This window comes from Solanum lycopersicum, chromosome 8 (genome assembly GCF_036512215.1).
Source record: "Solanum lycopersicum chromosome 8, SLM_r2.1".
Classification (NCBI taxonomy): domain Eukaryota; kingdom Viridiplantae; phylum Streptophyta; class Magnoliopsida; order Solanales; family Solanaceae; genus Solanum; species Solanum lycopersicum.
The window spans coordinates 64122315-64138881 of NC_090807.1; the positions used below are offsets into that span (position 1 = coordinate 64122315).

A 16567-nucleotide genomic window follows, 5' to 3' on the forward strand; every position below is an offset into this window, starting at 1 on the left:
ATAGCACTGTTTTTTTCTCTTGTCAAAGCAAGCTTCTATAAATAAATCCCTTAAAAAACAGAACAACATTCCAGAGGTCTTTATTTCCATTTTGAATACTTTTGATGATTCTCCAATTAATAGGGCATTTTCAAAGGAAAATATATATAAGAAATGGTCCTGCCAGATTAATCGGATACTAATAAATGAGCAATAATTTTATATAAAATTAAACTGTGTCACGTAGCTTAAATTTTTGGCTACATATATATAGTTTGTCTAAAAGAGTAACACGTGTAATGAGTAAATTTTTAGCTTTGCAAAACGTATATATAAAGAAGAAACCGCTTCAGAGTTCACACAGTATACGTTACGTCTTCTTCCTAAACAGAGCTAAGAAAAGTAGAAGGAATCCATGGCCGACATTGCTAAGAAATGGCTTCCTCTTGAAGCTAATCCTGATGTCATGAATCAGGTATCACTTTTTAATTTTTGTATCTTATTTACTTTTTTTCCAATCTGTTCGATATTTTCATTTCCTCGACTTAAATCTTTTCTGGGTTTCATTTGGTAGAAAAAACATGGAGTTCGCTGATTTTTTTCCTCAATTCGTCATGCATTATAGAATTCATTGAATTAGCTTCCAAATATATTGATTTCCGTATGAAATTTTTTATCACATTTATTAAGTTGATCAGCTCAAGTGTTAATTGGAATGATTAGGGTAAGTTTCTTTCACCTTTGTCAGCTGATTGATCTCTTCTTTTCCGAAATGAACCTATTTAGTGTAATTTTACAACAACAATAACAACACAGCTAGTATTATCACACAAAGTGGGGTCTGGGGAGGTCACAGTGTACGTAAATCTTACCCCTACCTTGGATGGACGTAGAGAGGCAGTTTATGGAGAACCTTAGCTCGAGAAATAGAGATAATGTATTTATTAACTCTATTTTGTTGTATGTTTTTTTTTTTTTGCTTAATTGAGCAGTTTCTTTGGAGTCGTGGTGTTCCACCGGATGAGGTAGAGTGCTATGATGTTTATGGGTTGGATGAAGAACTTTTGGGAATGGTGCCCAAGCCGGTCCTTGCTGTTTTGTTTCTCTATCCTCTAACATCACAGGTTTGTTGTAACAAAGAAATAAGATTTGATTTTCTAGTTTGATGCTAGTTCATTAATTACATGCCATGTGTTTTCAGAGTGAAGCAGAGAGAGTACAGCAAGACAGTGAAATAAAGGTATCTTTCATGAGCTCATGACCATATCTTTATGAACTATATCTTGTTGTTAGATTATGACTGCAGTGCTTCCATCACCACCCTTTGATTTTTCTTACTGGTGAATGCTGTATTTACAGAATTCGGGAACTTCATGCCACTTCGATCTGTTCATATTTCGATTTGACACACGTTAAGTTATTATGCCAATAACAATTATTTGGTTGGCCATGTTGTGATATCTCTTAATACTGAATGTTGCTGTTCTGAGTTGGTGGTTACTTGATAATGTCTTTGCATCTGCTTCTCTGTTGTGTAGATCATCATGTAACATTGTCATCTTTAATCCTCTTGGACAGATTTTAGTTTAATTGGAAGCTTTACTTGCTGGCTGAGTAGGCAGTTGTCCTGGATTACCTTCTATTCTAGATGTAGGGGAGCCTACATTCTCAGTATCTTTTTTTTATGGAGTACGTGATATTGATAAAAAGCATCAAGAAGATGCAACAGTTACTAGATATGGCAACTGAGCTTACAGAAAATGACAGGTTGGCCGAACAAATTCTACCTAAGCCAGAACTAGAGAGCTAATAAAGTCCAGTAGATGTTCAGCATTAATATCAGAATGCAAAGTGGACCAGATAAACATATTAGAAATACACCTAGCCTTCAAAACACCTAAAGGAGTTGACTCCCCATCAAAACATCCCCTTTTCCTCTCTAACCAGATACTTGAAAAAATACAAGCAGGAACCATGTTCCAGATCTTCTTGATGGCTTTTTCAACTCTCCATTGGCTCCAACTCTCATAAGCATCCTTAACTGAAATGGGGTGTGGTCCATTTGAGACCAAAGAGACAAAAAAACATGTTCCATATGTCTGAGGCCACCTCATAGTGAAGGAATAGTTGTCCGTTACTTCCACCCTCCTTTCTACACATGTAGTATCTGCTTGGGAGTTGGATCTTACCCTATTTATTTTTGTTGCTTCTATAAATTGTTGATCAGTTCTTCTAAGTTGTACTTTATCTGAATCAGCTACTATTTCATCCCACTTGAATGAGTTGGTAAACATTGCAATATGATAAATATTTGGAGCTAAACTGGATTTCAAGGATCTGTCACATAAATGCAATCATCAATTCATCATTCTCTTCTCTGAAAATATTTCCTCGACATCCTTATCAAATTCTTCCTCCCCTTTTTTGACTGAGTGTTATTGCACCGTACGAGTGTGGTAACTGTTATATGTATCTTATCCTGTTTGCTGCATAATTTCGAATTAGGAATTATTCATGAGAGTTGAGTGCAGGTGAAGGACCCCACCAGTACCATTTACTTCATGAAACAAACAGTGGGAAATGCATGTGGAACAATTGGTCTACTTCATGCTATTGGGAATATTACCTCAGAGATAAAACTTGGTAGGTCATTTTAACTTTCTTGCATGTTAATATCTATTGTTTGCATCATATATAGAGTACTACCAAGACAAGTGCATTGAATTGCTTATAATCACTTTGTGTTCTCTTAACTGGGAAGTTACCTAATATATTGATTTTTGCTTTTCAAGGGTCATCTGTAAGAGTTGTGTAGTGAGGAACTGGGTTTCTTGGTTACATAACAACTTATTCTCAAGAATGTATTATTTGAAAATGACCTTTACATTTTTAGTCAATCAATCAACTGTAGCTGTATCCTGTGTTAGTTGGAAATCTGGAATCAACTATATGAATCTTTTATATTGATCCTACTATGTTCAGGTTCATGTTGTTCCAATTTCTTTTTCTTAACCATAAAATTCCCTGGGGCCAGTTGGGTCGAAGTTCGATATTTTGTGGATAATGGGCCCGTCCTTCTATCCTTCTCTTAAATACCAGCTTTTCTTTGCGGCAGTTCGAAATCATGATTCCAATTAATAATTTTTTCTTTAAGGTGAATTATAAGTCTCACTTAACAGAATATAGGTGTACAAGGCTACAACTGAATAATAAGTCACCATTTTTGGTACCATAACCATATTCCCAATTTAGTTGTTAGAAACCGCTATATTCTCTCCTCATGTCTGTTTGGACTTCCCTATTAGAGATATGTCGGTAAAGATCCCTTGGACCAGGATATCCATATCTTCCTAGAATCTAGTTTTAGTTTCCTTATTTAATCTTGTTTACTGAACATAAGAATGGTGTTGATGATCTCATTTTCCCATACTAGTCTTAATATAAGATAATCTATCATCAATTTCTTTTACTCGTGCAACTCCACCTCTAAGTCTAGTTCCACATGATTCCTACCTCATTCCTGTTCCAATCTGTCTCACGATGCCAATACTTCTTTATGTGCTCTAGATGAGGGCTCATTTTTGGACAAGTTCTTTAAATCAACTGCATGCATGGACCCGATGGAGGTATTTATTTTGGTTTAGTTTCATTTTGGTTACTGACATAATATTTCCTAGTATTCACGAAGCTCATTAGCATGCGCATAAAATGTAGCGTGCTTCATTCCTTGAAAGTGATACAGAAATAGAGGTTGCTCATTCAGTAGCAGCTACTGCTGGTGACACTGAGGTAAGAGTTCACATGTCTTCTTATTTTTCTAGATAAATAATGTAGTGAAGATGCGACCAATTGTAGATAAAAAATGATAGTTTTCTTTTCATGTAAACCTGTTGCATATTCTTTGGAAAAAATATACTTGTTCTTGTGCGATTTGAACCTTTTGACTAGTTTGGAGTCTGATAAAATGTAGTGCCTCAATATCCATTGGCCTAGAGAAAGTGTATGTTTCAACTGTTGTTAATGTGATTAATAGACAAGCCGAATATGGCGAATTCTACAAATAGCTTTATCAAAACTATTATTGGTGCATACTGAAGCAACTGAACCTGCATAAGATGCAATTGAAATTTGACTTTGTTTCTAGTTAATTTAAGGGCCTTCACATTGATTTTGCTTAGACATTCAAAACTTGGCTGTATTATTTCCACAATTGGGAAATTACTGCATCAGTATGTAGTTCAAAAGATTTTGCCATGGTAAACAAACAACTGAGGATAGTCTGCAATTCTAGAAGGTGGTTGAGGACCAATAAAGAAATGTGTTAATGTTCTTGCAAAAAGAAGATTCTTCAAGTGTAGTTGCAAATATTTGATCAACAATGAGGTGATTCTCATGCTAAATGTAATTCTTGAGAAGTTATTTTAAGTGCACACCATTACCGAATTAAACACAAATGGTTGGACCTTGAAATCTAGGGACAGAGATATGTGTTAATACCATCTTGGAATTTGGATTACTTGACAGCACTTCTTTTTTCTATTTCCTATATACTTGCGTCCTGTGATATTGAAATTGATTTGAATAAATAGAATTAATATTGTGTTTTAGTTTTGTTGATCTGCTTATTACTTGGCTTCTCTTATCAAAGCTATGGATTATGGAATATGTAAATTTTCTCTGCTTTTGACAGTTCCGGCTGTTGAGGCTCTGTTATAACATCTTTGCAGTATACTGGTCAATTCTTGCCATGCCCTGTAGTTTCAACTTACTGTCTCCATGTCCTTGCCTTGTCCATCACAGACACGACTTATGTCTTTGTATATCAGCTAGAAAGTCCAGGTTTATTTGCAAAGTGCACCTCATAGAACTTGACGCCTTCGTTCGTGCGAGCCTGCGAGGAAGCACTTCCATGCTCAAGTTTTTGAACAAAATTTAACTGCACAATAGTTAGTCTTTTTAAACTTTGGTTACAAAGATAGCAAAACCATCCTTCTGTTCGAACTTTGTTCAGTTTCTCTACCACTTTGAGTGCATGGATCCAAATAGAGTGATTCTTATGAAATTTTAAGGTCATGACCTCCTCTATATCAGTTTTTTCTATAGTGGAAGTGACAGTTAGCTTAACAATCTAGTGTATATTATATGCAACTAAAGATCATATTTCAATTTGTTGATGTCTGTAAATAGTATGCATCAATCTGGTGAATTATTTTTGCAGGTTCCAGTAAATGTGGACACCCATTTCATCTGCTTCACATGTGTTGATGGTAACATTCTATCTTTCTCTTTGGATTGCATAAGGACCTAATTCTACATTATGAAATGCACAAATAGCTTTAGCTATTTTTTTCCTTTTTCTTTGTTTGAGAACGACCAGATGGAGAGAAATGACTGCACAATTTAAGCATATGGTCGCATTGAACATACAATTGGAGGCTGTATATTAGTGACCAAGTTGCATTTATATAGTGATTATCAATTGTATTAAACCTTAACATCCCATATTTGCACGTAAAGCTATCATACAGAATTCGAGAAGTAGCATAAACTTGTCACGTTGCAGGACAACTCTATGAACTTGATGGAAGGAAGTCCAGACCAATTTCACATGGTGCATCTACTCCAAGCAGCCTGTTACAGGTAACCTTCCATATTTCTTTCCTTTTTGAAACCTAGTGGCTGCCGAAAGTTAGACCAAGCAGTGAGGGAAAATTGGCCTGAAAGCCAAATTTCGATGTCAATTTGAACCTTATCGACCACGACCTGTATTCACTTCATCCACCACAACCTGAATTCTTTGACCCCATGAGATCAGTTAGAACCTGCATGTTGGAAGTCTTTACCATTTTCACTTATCTGGGCCATGAAGATACACACTTTTACATGAAAAACAAATAATAAGCAAGTATTCACTACCCGAAAACTCTCTAGCAGACCAAATTGAGATGGGGAAATACAGCAAAACGAGTTTGACAATGGCTGACCACAGATGCGAACCTGTCCTTTTACAAGTCCATGATAAAAGTCCTTTTCATGTAAAACATTAGTATTAACTTTAGAACACACAATCTGATACACTCATTCAGGGTGCTGATTTAAGTAATCAAACAGCATACTCCAATATGTTATTCCCGGAGGAGCCGTTAACCATATTAGATTCTCAACAATTAAGTGATGAATCGAGGATAAGATGTGTACGAAACGATGATTTGGCAAATAACCCTTGCGATTATTGGTGTAACCACAGAGTTATCTAAAATTTTCCATAGACTGTTATGTGGAGTATATTATTCTTCTAAATCCTTTCCTAATCATAGCAATTCCCGACTGTTGCAGGATGCTGCTAAAGTTATACAAAAGATGATGCAAAAAAATCCAGACTCGATGAACTTCAACATCATTGCCATATCGAAGAGAGTTAAAGGTGATGCTCCATGAGCGGAGAGTTTTATGCCTGTGTATCTTTTGATCACATTTCTAATATAGAAAGAGCTAAAGATGGACTTATGTCATCACGTTTTGACATGGAACCATTTCCACTGCATACCTCGACTGAGATCCTTTTGTCTTTAGCCACTCCACTCTGTTGTATAAAAATCAAAGACGCACTTGTTATACAAACCTTACACAAAAAGTTGTAGCGCAAATGTTAAATCAGGTTTGCCTTAGAAATGAGCCGTTCCAGCATTACCAATTTACTGTCTAACAACATGGTGGTGCACTAGTGTGAATAGGGGTTCAAGTCCTGTACTCAGAGAAAATCCTGTTGGGAGCGCCACCCTGAAGGAGCCCTGCCGAGTGTGATTTGAATTTAATCGGAGTTTCAATGTGAATTTTAGACACTCGGTAGAAAATTAAAAAAAAGTATTAACATATGTAATACGCATCTCGTGTGGGAATTTAATGATCAAGTAAGAAGTAATCTATTTTTATTATAGACATATATATCATTTTTTCGTTTTTAACTTGACAAAAAATATTAGAAAGTAAAGAAAGAGTAAAAAAGACTTTTTAAAGAGAGTTTTAAACGTATAAATTTTTGAATATGTAAATCTAAAACACATTATGTGGATTGTGTTAGATTAAAAATTTGCTTTAAAGAAAAGTTGTTTCTTAAACGAACTATAAAATGGAAAGTGAATATAATGACCCGACCCTACCCGACCCGACGCATTGTGCCAGTTATAGTGACCTCCTTCCTCCGACGCTGATGAAGAACACGTTTTCCTTCGTACCAACTCAAATAGGTTCAAATTCACAAGCTCAGTGGACTATTCAGCATTGCAAATGAACCCCGCCGCCGTCGCCACCGCAGACGCTGCACATGTACCGAGCTAAACCCTTGCCCCATTTTCGCCGGAACCCTAATTACTTTCCCCACGGTCTCTGTCTCACTCCCATATAATGCTTCTGTTTTATAGAAACTTGAAACATACCCGGAACTTAATCGAAATTTATCGGAGTTATCATCCATTTCGGAACACTGCAGGGTCGTGCGATTTCAACGTCAAAGGACCTTACTTTTCTTCTAGATACTACTGTTCTGGGAAGAGCAGTGATGAATGGACTGAAGATGTAGAATATCTGGATGAATCAGGGAGTGTCATTTACTCTGGGAAGGGAATAAGGTCGGTTGAGCCGGGGCTGGATGACCATGTAATGGTCGGTGGATTGAAAAAGCCTATTTTGAATGCTTCCGCAGTAGCAAAGCTTGTTGAGATAGTGAAGAGGTGGAGATGGGGACCTGAAATGGAGACCCAATTGGATAAGCTCCAGTTTATACCAAATATGACTCATATTATGCAAGCATTGAAAGTTATGGAAGATAGTGATGCTTCATTGAGTTTGTTTCGGTGGGCAAAGAGACAACCTTGGTATAAGCCAAATGATGCATGTTATATCACACTGTTTGATAAATTGAACCAAAGTAGAGATTTTGATGGAATTCAATTGGTTTTCGATGATATGGTTCTTGATTCAGGCGAGAATGGGGCGTCGTCTTTGTTTAATGCGTATAATAGAGTCATCCAGTACCTAGCTAAGGCAGAGAAATTTGAGGTAGCATTCTGTTGTTTTAAGAAAATTCAAGAGTCTGGTTGCATAGTTGATACCGGGACATACAATTCCCTTATCACCGTGTTCTTAAACAATGGTTTGCCATACAAGGCATTTGAGATATATGAGAACATGGAAAAAGCCGGGTGTTCATTAGATGCATCGAGTTATGAGTTAATGATTCCAAGTCTAGCTAAGTCAGGACGCCTTGATGCAGCGTTCAAGCTCTTCCAACAGATGAAGGTGAGCAACTTCCGACCAGGTTTTGGGATCTTTGCCTCACTGGTTGATTCAATGGGTAAAGCTGGGAGGTTGGACACATCACTAAAGGTATATACTGAAATGCAGGGTTTTGGGTTCAGGCCATCTGCCACTATGTTCGTATCCTTGATTGAGTCTTTTGTGAAAGCTGGAAAACTAGAGACTGCTCTAAGGCTTTGGGATGAAATGAAAAAAACAGGGTTTAGACCTAACTATGGGCTGTACACCATGATTGTTGAGTCCCATGCAAAATCTGGGAAGCTTGATGTTGCTACGTCTGTCTTCTCAGATATGGAAAAGGCGGGATTTTTGCCCACTCCGTCCACCTATTCTTCTCTCCTGGAGATGCATGCTGCTTCTGGTCAGGTAGATGCTGCAATGAAGCTTTATAACTCAATGACAAATGCAGGTCTGAGACCAGGACTGAGTACTTATACAGCCTTGCTAACCCTTCTTGCCAAAAAGAAGCTTCTGGATGTTTCTGCAAAGATTTTACTGGAAATGAAGGCCATGGGATATTCAGTTGATGTGAATGCTAGTGATGTTTTGATGGTTTACATTAAAGATGGTTCTGTTGATCTTGCTTTAAGGTGGCTACGGTTTATGGGTTCATCAGCCATCAGGACAAATAATTTCATTATCCGGCAGCTTTTTGAATCATGCATGAAGAGTGGGGCGTACGAGCAAGCCAAGCCTCTCCTCGAAACATATGTGAACTCTGCTGCCAAAGTTGACCTCATTCTTTACACTTCAATTTTAGCACATTTAGTAAGATGCCAAGACGAGAACAATGAGAGGCATTTAATGTCAATCTTGAGTGCTACAAGGCATAAGGCTCACACTTTCATGTGTGGGCTCTTTACTGGGCCAGAGCAGAGGAAACAACCAGTTTTAACTTTTGTAAGGGAATTCTTCCAAGGCATTGATTATGAGCTGGAAGAAGGAGCTTCAAGGTATTTTGTTAATGTTCTCCTCAACTATCTTGTTCTCATGGGACAAATAAATCGTGCTCGTTGTGTATGGAAAGTTGCCTATGAAAACAAGCTTTTCCCAAAGGCTATAGTGTTTGATCAACATATTGCCTGGTCCCTTGATGTTAGAAACTTGTCAGTGGGAGCAGCTCTCGTTGCCGTGGTACATACGCTTCATAGGTTTAGGAAACGGATGTTGTATTATGGTGTTGTCCCTAGGCGGATCAAATTGGTTACTGGACCAACTTTGAAAATTGTGGTGGCACAGATGTTAAGCTCCGTGGAATCTCCCTTCGAGGTTAGTAAGGTTGTTTTGAGGGCCCCAGGAGATGCGGTCCTGGATTGGTTTAAGAAACCAATTGTTCAGCAATTTCTTTTGAATGAGATTCCATCAAGGGCTGATATTTTAATGCATAAACTCAACATACTTTTTCCAACATCTGCACCTGAAATCAGGTCGTTGTCCCCTCCTAAACCTATTTTTGCTGGAAAAGCAATGTAGTTGTTTCCCATGTGTAAAATGGCCTAGCTAGAGATTTGATTTCAGTTCTGCTGGTGCTAGAGATACTTTTTCTATGTCAAAGTTAGAGTGTCTTATAGTGGATTGGAATTATAGTCCATTCTAATAGATAAATATTGCATACAAGATACATGTTGTCTGTACTTTTGATTCTTACATCCGAAACTCATTGGCAGTGCTGGTCTGATTTACTGTTAAACCTACTCAACAATCGACATTGAGTGCTTTTTGCTCTCATCAAACAATAGAATCAAAGCTAATGCTACTTGTATTTTGCTTTCAATATCTGGAAAGATCTTTCCCATTCATATGGTTTAAATTTGCTTTCGACTCCAGCTTGGTTCTTGAAGGGGAAAATATTCTTGTTCATTTGCAATTCTATTCTTTTGACTAGTTTGAAGTCTGATAATTCTTAGTGCCTCAATCTTATCCCTTGGCATAGAGAGTGAAATTCTTATGTTAGAAATGTTGCTAATGTGATTAATAATCAAGTAAGCATGGTGAATGCTTCAAATAGTTCTAGAAAAAACAACTAAACCCCCTCCCCCCCCGCCACCCCACACACACATACACAAAAAAGAAAAAAAAAAGGAAAGAAGTGGGGGTGAACAAATTTCTTACAAATGAATCTATGGTGCAAATTGAACCAGCATAAAGTGATTAACATTTGACTTTGTTTCTAGTTGATTTAAGGGCCTACACACTGATTCTGCTGCAACATTCAAAACTTAGTTGCATTGTTACCGCAATTGAGAAATTACTTCATAAGTATGTAGTTCAAAAGATTTTGTTATGGTTAACAGACATCTGAGGATAGTATACAATTCTACAAGGTGGTTGATGACTTACATAGAAATCTGTTAGTGTTCTTGCTGAAAAACCAAATTCTTCAAGTGCAGTTATAAATATATTACCAACAATGAGCTAGTGTTTATGCTAAATGTCATTCTTGAGAAGTTCCTTTTAAGTACGCACCGTTGCCGAATTAAAGATGAAAGATTGGAGTTTGAAAATCTAGGGACACAGATATGTGTTGTACCATCTTAAACATATGACAACACTTTTTTTCTATTTCTTGAACACTTTTGAAACATCAGTCTATCAGTCATATCCTGTGGTTATAGAAATAATCCTTTCTCAGAACATGGAGTGTGAATCAAACCCATGTTTCTACATTGGATTTTTTTTATTTTGCTTTTGCTGTCAAATCGCCCATTATCACATGTCTTGTAATAATGAAACCCGTGAACTTCCTGTGTTTTAGTGTTGTTATTTTTATTACTTTGCTTCCCTTATCAAGTTATGGATTATTTAATACGTAAATTTTCTCGCATTTTGACAATTTCTGTTGATGGGGCTCTGGTATAAGATCATTGCAGTATTCTGGCCAATTCTTGCTATGCCCTGTTGTTTCAACTTATGTCCACGACCTATATGTTTGTATGCCGGCTTTTATTTGCAAAACCAACCTCATAGAACTTGGTCACTTTGTTCATGTGAAGCATCACTTTTGTGTTCTAGCTTTTGAACTAGAAGTTAATTTGCACAAACTTCCAAGGTCTTCATATGTTGACAACCTTACCGTACAACTCATGGGAGGCCTTCGTATTAGAGCTCTTGTTGTTGTTATTCGATTAACGGGGCCTCAATTGCAATTTAGCTGTTAATATTCTATCAAAAAATTATTATATCAAATATTTGGAATTGATATTTCATGTGTATGACTCTTGTTTTCTCTTCTATGTTAACAAATTTAATCATCCATCTTGGATTTTTCCTTCTCTATCTGTTGCTTTTCTTTGCATCAAGTGAAACCGTTCAAGCTGTCTACACCTGGACAAGGAGGCTTTATCATAATATTTTCAATAGGAGAATTGTCCTTGCAAAAAACAAAAGTGACTGGAGAATTGTCCCTGCCGCTATTTGGTGGACACTGTGGAAAGAGAGGAACCTTAGAGTTTTTGAGAATAGGGAAAGTAGTATGCAACAAGTCAAACTAATTTTACTTTGACCCTCTGTGTAATCAGACTTACTCTAATGATATTGTCTCTATCATTGATGTCTTAGACTCATTATATGGATAGGCCAGTATTATTAGAGTTCCTTATGTAAATATGGTTTTCAGTACAACCTATGTACTGTTCTACAGAAATGGAAACAATTGCCATTTTCAAAAAAAAAGGGAAGAGATCTTTATGACGTGGCACTAACTGTGATTGACTGGGTTAATCACACCTTTCTTTTGCCTTAATGTGCCTGTGTTAAATTTACAAGACATGGGTTGATGCACTTCATTTTTGCTCTTTGAAATGGACTGTAACCTGATTGAAAAAAATAGTATCCTTCTACATCACTTTGTTAAGTTCATATACTGTGTGGTACAAGTTTCTCTTTCATTATTTCATAGCTTTTCTGTCTTTTTGGATGAGTAAAGATATGTTATGCTGAATATATTCTTTCATAGTGATAGTGTATATTGTTTTAGCAGTCTACAGAGACCTTCTCTAAAGTTCTGATCTAAGATTTAGATTTTGGAAAAAGGAGAAAAAAAAGAAAATGAATATACATTGAGAATTCAGGTCAATTGACTAGATTCAAGAAAAACATCTGACTGGAAACCAATCTTGAAGTGCAATTTAGGGCTGACTTGCATTAGATAAAAATACCAAGTAGTTGCTCTTGCTCATAGGATATTATCAACATGGTGATAAGAATGATAACCTAATTAAGAGGATAAATACAGCCACTTACTGTAGGGTTAGCATCTTCAAGTATACCTCGCGTCTCACTTCGACTGTGATGTTTGGTTTTTCCTTTGGTACACTTTGAACATGAAGAGAACACAATACTATCGCCAGGTATGAGACATTACCTGCTTCAGTTATCCAATAATGAACTCGTCATCCTGAAGAGAAAATATGGTCTAGGAAGAGTAAATGAAGAAGTCAGAGGAGGGTACTAAATACTAGTTTCGAAGAGCTAGAGTCTTGAGTTGAGAAATAATTCAGGGAAATGGATGATGGTAGGGTAATAGGGTTAAACCGGCTAAGCTTTGTGACAGAAGTATTTTATCTTTTGGTGTTATTGAATAATGTTTTGACTTTTGAGGAAGACTACTAACCTTCTTTGGTGAGAAGAAGGATTCACGCAAGTGGAGAGTGGTAGACTGGTAGCCTGCTGTAGCTGTATGGTGCAAAATAGGTGCTCTTGCTGATTTAATGAATTTTGACAAAGACTAGAAGCCTTTTGTATGGTTGCATTTTCTGCATCATTAAGTTCATAGTTCTTTGATCTTTTATATAGCTGGTGCTACTGCTATTTGTTGCATAGGCGCTCTTTTGGTGCAAAAGGAACAGCAGAAAAAGTACATTCATTGCTATGTAGCTCCTTAAGAATCAAAACTGTTGAATCAGTAGATAAAGAAAACAACCGTTCTTTTTTTCTGGTGATTGCATCTTACAATATTCAGCATTGTTTCTGATACACTACCACTCTACAAAGTATGTGTGTTTAACTGAGAAACCTCAGCACAAAGGTTGTAGGCTTGAAGAAAATGTGGTGTTCAAGTATTATCTTTTATAAGTTGCCATCTCTGTTCAAAGTCGGTAATATTTGTTGTTTGCTCACATGAACATGGTTGGTTATTCTGCTTCCAAATATAGTGTTTCTTATGAAGTTTTAATGGCGTGAACCTCCTCTATATCAGCTTTTGTATAGTGAAAGTGATGGTTATTTTAACAATCGAGTGCATAATAGTATGCAACAATCAGTGCATTCTTTTTGCAGGCTTCTGAAAATATAGACACCCATTTCATCTCTTTCACATGTGTTGATGGTAACACTCTCTCTCTCTCTCTTTATGGCTCTTTATGGTCTGCATATAAACCTTATCAACTCGATTAACCTAAAGGCTTGACAACCTAGATTTGCACCTTTAGCTATCATGACAGAAGACGGGAAGTTGTATAAACTTGTCACATTTCAGAACAACTCTATGAATTTGATGGAAGGAGGTCTTGACCAATTTCACATGGTGCATCTACTCCAAGCTATGTTGCTCGGACTCTTCAAATATGTCAAGGGGTGCATGTCGAATTCGCTAAAAGTAGTGTATTTTTTGGAGAATTCGACACGGGTGCACATCAAAATGAAGAGTCCGCGCAACTAAGACTCCAAGTAGCCTATTACAGGTAACCTTCCTCCTTTTTTTTTTTCCTTTTAAGGCTGCCAAAATTTAGCTTGGCTACTGGGGAAAATTGGTTGAAATTCCCGAATTTCAGACCTCAAAAATTTAGAATCCTGCATGTTTGGGAGTCTACAAAAGTTTCACTTATTCGAGCTTTTGAAGCTGTATAACACGTAAATCTTTTACATGAAAAGTGAATATTAAGCAAGTACTCTCTATATGTGTATTAGTGAACAACTTGCAATAGTATAATTGAATATCCAGACCTACCCTTGACTTGTTTGAACTCTTCTATTCAAACATTGGCTACAGCTGTGATCTTAATGGTCTTTCCTTTCAAATTGTTTTTCTTTTTTCTTGTAATATATTACTTTATCAGACACACAGACTTTTTATCAACGTTGACCAAGAACTTGATTCTTTCCTCTATTATGTATATATTTTTTTATAAATTCTTCATATTTTCAGTACCAACCTTTTTTTAATTCTAACATGGGACTATATGCAACTCTCAGCTGTGCTGTTAATTGTCTTTCTCTGTCAAGTTGCTTATTTGTATATATTACTTGATGAAACACATACACTTAGCAGCAAGGTTGAGTAAAAGACTTGATTTTTTTCCCCTCTATACATTTGCATAGATTCCTCAGATTTTCAGTACCAACTCTTTTTTTTTAATTCAAACATGGACTACATGCAACTCTCAGCTGTGCTCTTAATTGTTTTTCTCTGTTTCTCTTCATCTTTGTGCCCCAAAGGTCAAAGCATTTCCCTTCTAAATTTCAAGAAATCACTTACTATTGATCCATCATATGATATTTTTCTTAACAATTTTTCCAAATTGAGTTCATGGAATACGAGCAGTGATTGCTGCTTATGGGACGGAGTAACATGCGATGAGATGAGTAATTAACTGTTTGAGATATGAACTCAACAAACATCAACTCGATTTCTTGTCCCTCATTGATTTGAGGTCCAATTTTTTTGGCTTCATACCAAGTTCCACACAATACTTGTTCATGTCAAACAATAATCTTAGCGAGGAAATTCCTTCATCCGTTTGCAATTTGAGATCACTAAAAAGTCATAGATTTGGCGAAAAACAACTTGATGGGAGAGATACCTGAATGCTTGGGTAATGTTAGTAGCCTCGAGGTTTTTGATATGCATCTGTCTGGGACAATTCCAACAAACTTTTGGCGTTGGAAGTGCATGACAATAAGCTACATGCAAGGAGTTGCAAGTTCTTGATCTAGGAAATAATCACCTCAACAGACACATTCCCCATGTGGTTGAAGCTGCAAAAACAAGTTTGAGATAATTGCATGGTCCCATCGGGAAATCAAGGATGAGGAACTTGTTTCCTGAGCTTCGAATCTTAGATGTTGCTTACAATGCCTTAACAGAAACCTTGCGAACAAGTTTGTTTCAACATTTGAAAGCCATAAGAGGACAATTAATCGAACAAGGTATTACCTTGGAGACCAGTACTACCAAGATTCTGTAACCAACTTTTGTTGTTGGTACAGAAGCGGAGAAAATTGACATAAATGGTCCTTGTGGGTCTCTCTATAACGAGCCGGAAAAGAAGGGCGGTGTATGCGACAAAATGACTTGAAAGAGAAGTAAATAATTATGAACATACACACAGACCAGACCCATTACGCCAAATACAACATTCCCACAAAATCCAAACCAACATCACAGGACTTCAACACGCCCAAACACATAAACTAAGAAAAATAGATAAAAAAGTAAAAAAGGTACAAGTTTGATGCATAAAACAGCATTTTCTTCATTGAACAAACTTTTGATAATGCTTCAAATACTAGTTTTAACTTGTTGCTGTGCCTGCTGTCCCAATTGCTCAGCTTTCTCCTTGATATCATGGGCTGCATGGGCTAGCCTATCTCTTGCATAATCTAGCTGATCTGCCCCAATTGGATGCTTCCCAGTAGTGTACCTGCAACCATAACACACATTTCGAATTTAAATTTGATATATTACTCCCTCAGTTTTTTTATTTGCACGGAGTTCAAAAAAAATTAAACTCGGTGCTGAATCAAACTGACTAATTAATGTAAGGTACCTGTACATCCAGTAGAAAACAAAAGTAGCAGTAGCCCCAAATGCAGTAGCAGCCAACAAGCCACCCAGAATCATGAAAATGGTAATTGCAGCGGGTACAAGAACCGGGCTAAAAATAACCAACAAAGGCGTTGCTACTACAAGTCCAATTACAGTGACAGCCAGGGTTAACCCGGATAACACCATCAAAGACCCACCCACCGTCACCGCCGTAGTGGTTTTAGCCACTTGACGTGACAGCTGCTGGTGCTGTTCATGCCTACCTGATTGAATCTGAGACATTTATTTTTTATTTTTTCCAAAAAAAAAAAATAATCACAGAATTTTTACTTCTTTTTTTTTAATTTTGTTTAAAGAAATGAATGGAGAGTTTGATCAAGTATGAGAGAGTAAATATAGTGGAGAAAGAGATTGGAGTATTGTTGCATGGTGATTACGTGTAACAATATGAGGTTGCATGTGTTTGTGCATTGACACGTTTTATTTTATTTTTTTATTTTTTATTTT

The 16567-nt window shown here is 36.7% G+C and overlaps 2 protein-coding genes and 1 long non-coding RNA gene across 3 annotated transcripts; all 3 read left to right on the forward strand.

The window, feature by feature from the left end:
- The first annotated feature begins 71 nt into the window (after positions 1 to 71).
- Positions 72 to 10069, forward strand: LOC101268896 (ubiquitin carboxyl-terminal hydrolase 3-like). The gene is made up of 9 exons (XM_004245761.5): positions 72 to 454; positions 972 to 1103; positions 1181 to 1219; positions 2511 to 2622; positions 3547 to 3605; positions 3694 to 3768; positions 5198 to 5246; positions 5543 to 5619; positions 6316 to 10069. Exons 1-9 carry the CDS (start codon positions 395 to 397, stop codon positions 6415 to 6417), a joined length of 705 nt encoding a protein of 234 aa, XP_004245809.1. The 5' UTR covers positions 72 to 394; the 3' UTR covers positions 6418 to 10069.
- LOC101268599 (pentatricopeptide repeat-containing protein At1g79490, mitochondrial) lies at positions 7384 to 10069 on the forward strand. The gene has a single exon (XM_004245760.5). It carries the CDS (start codon positions 7384 to 7386, stop codon positions 9766 to 9768), a length of 2385 nt encoding a protein of 794 aa, XP_004245808.1. The 3' UTR covers positions 9769 to 10069.
- Positions 10070 to 15796: 5727 nt separating this feature from the next.
- LOC138338083 (uncharacterized) lies at positions 15797 to 16257 on the forward strand. The gene is made up of 2 exons (XR_011211314.1): positions 15797 to 15931; positions 16058 to 16257. It is a non-coding gene; the product is annotated as an uncharacterized lncRNA (long non-coding RNA).
- Positions 16258 to 16567: the final 310 nt, after the last annotated feature.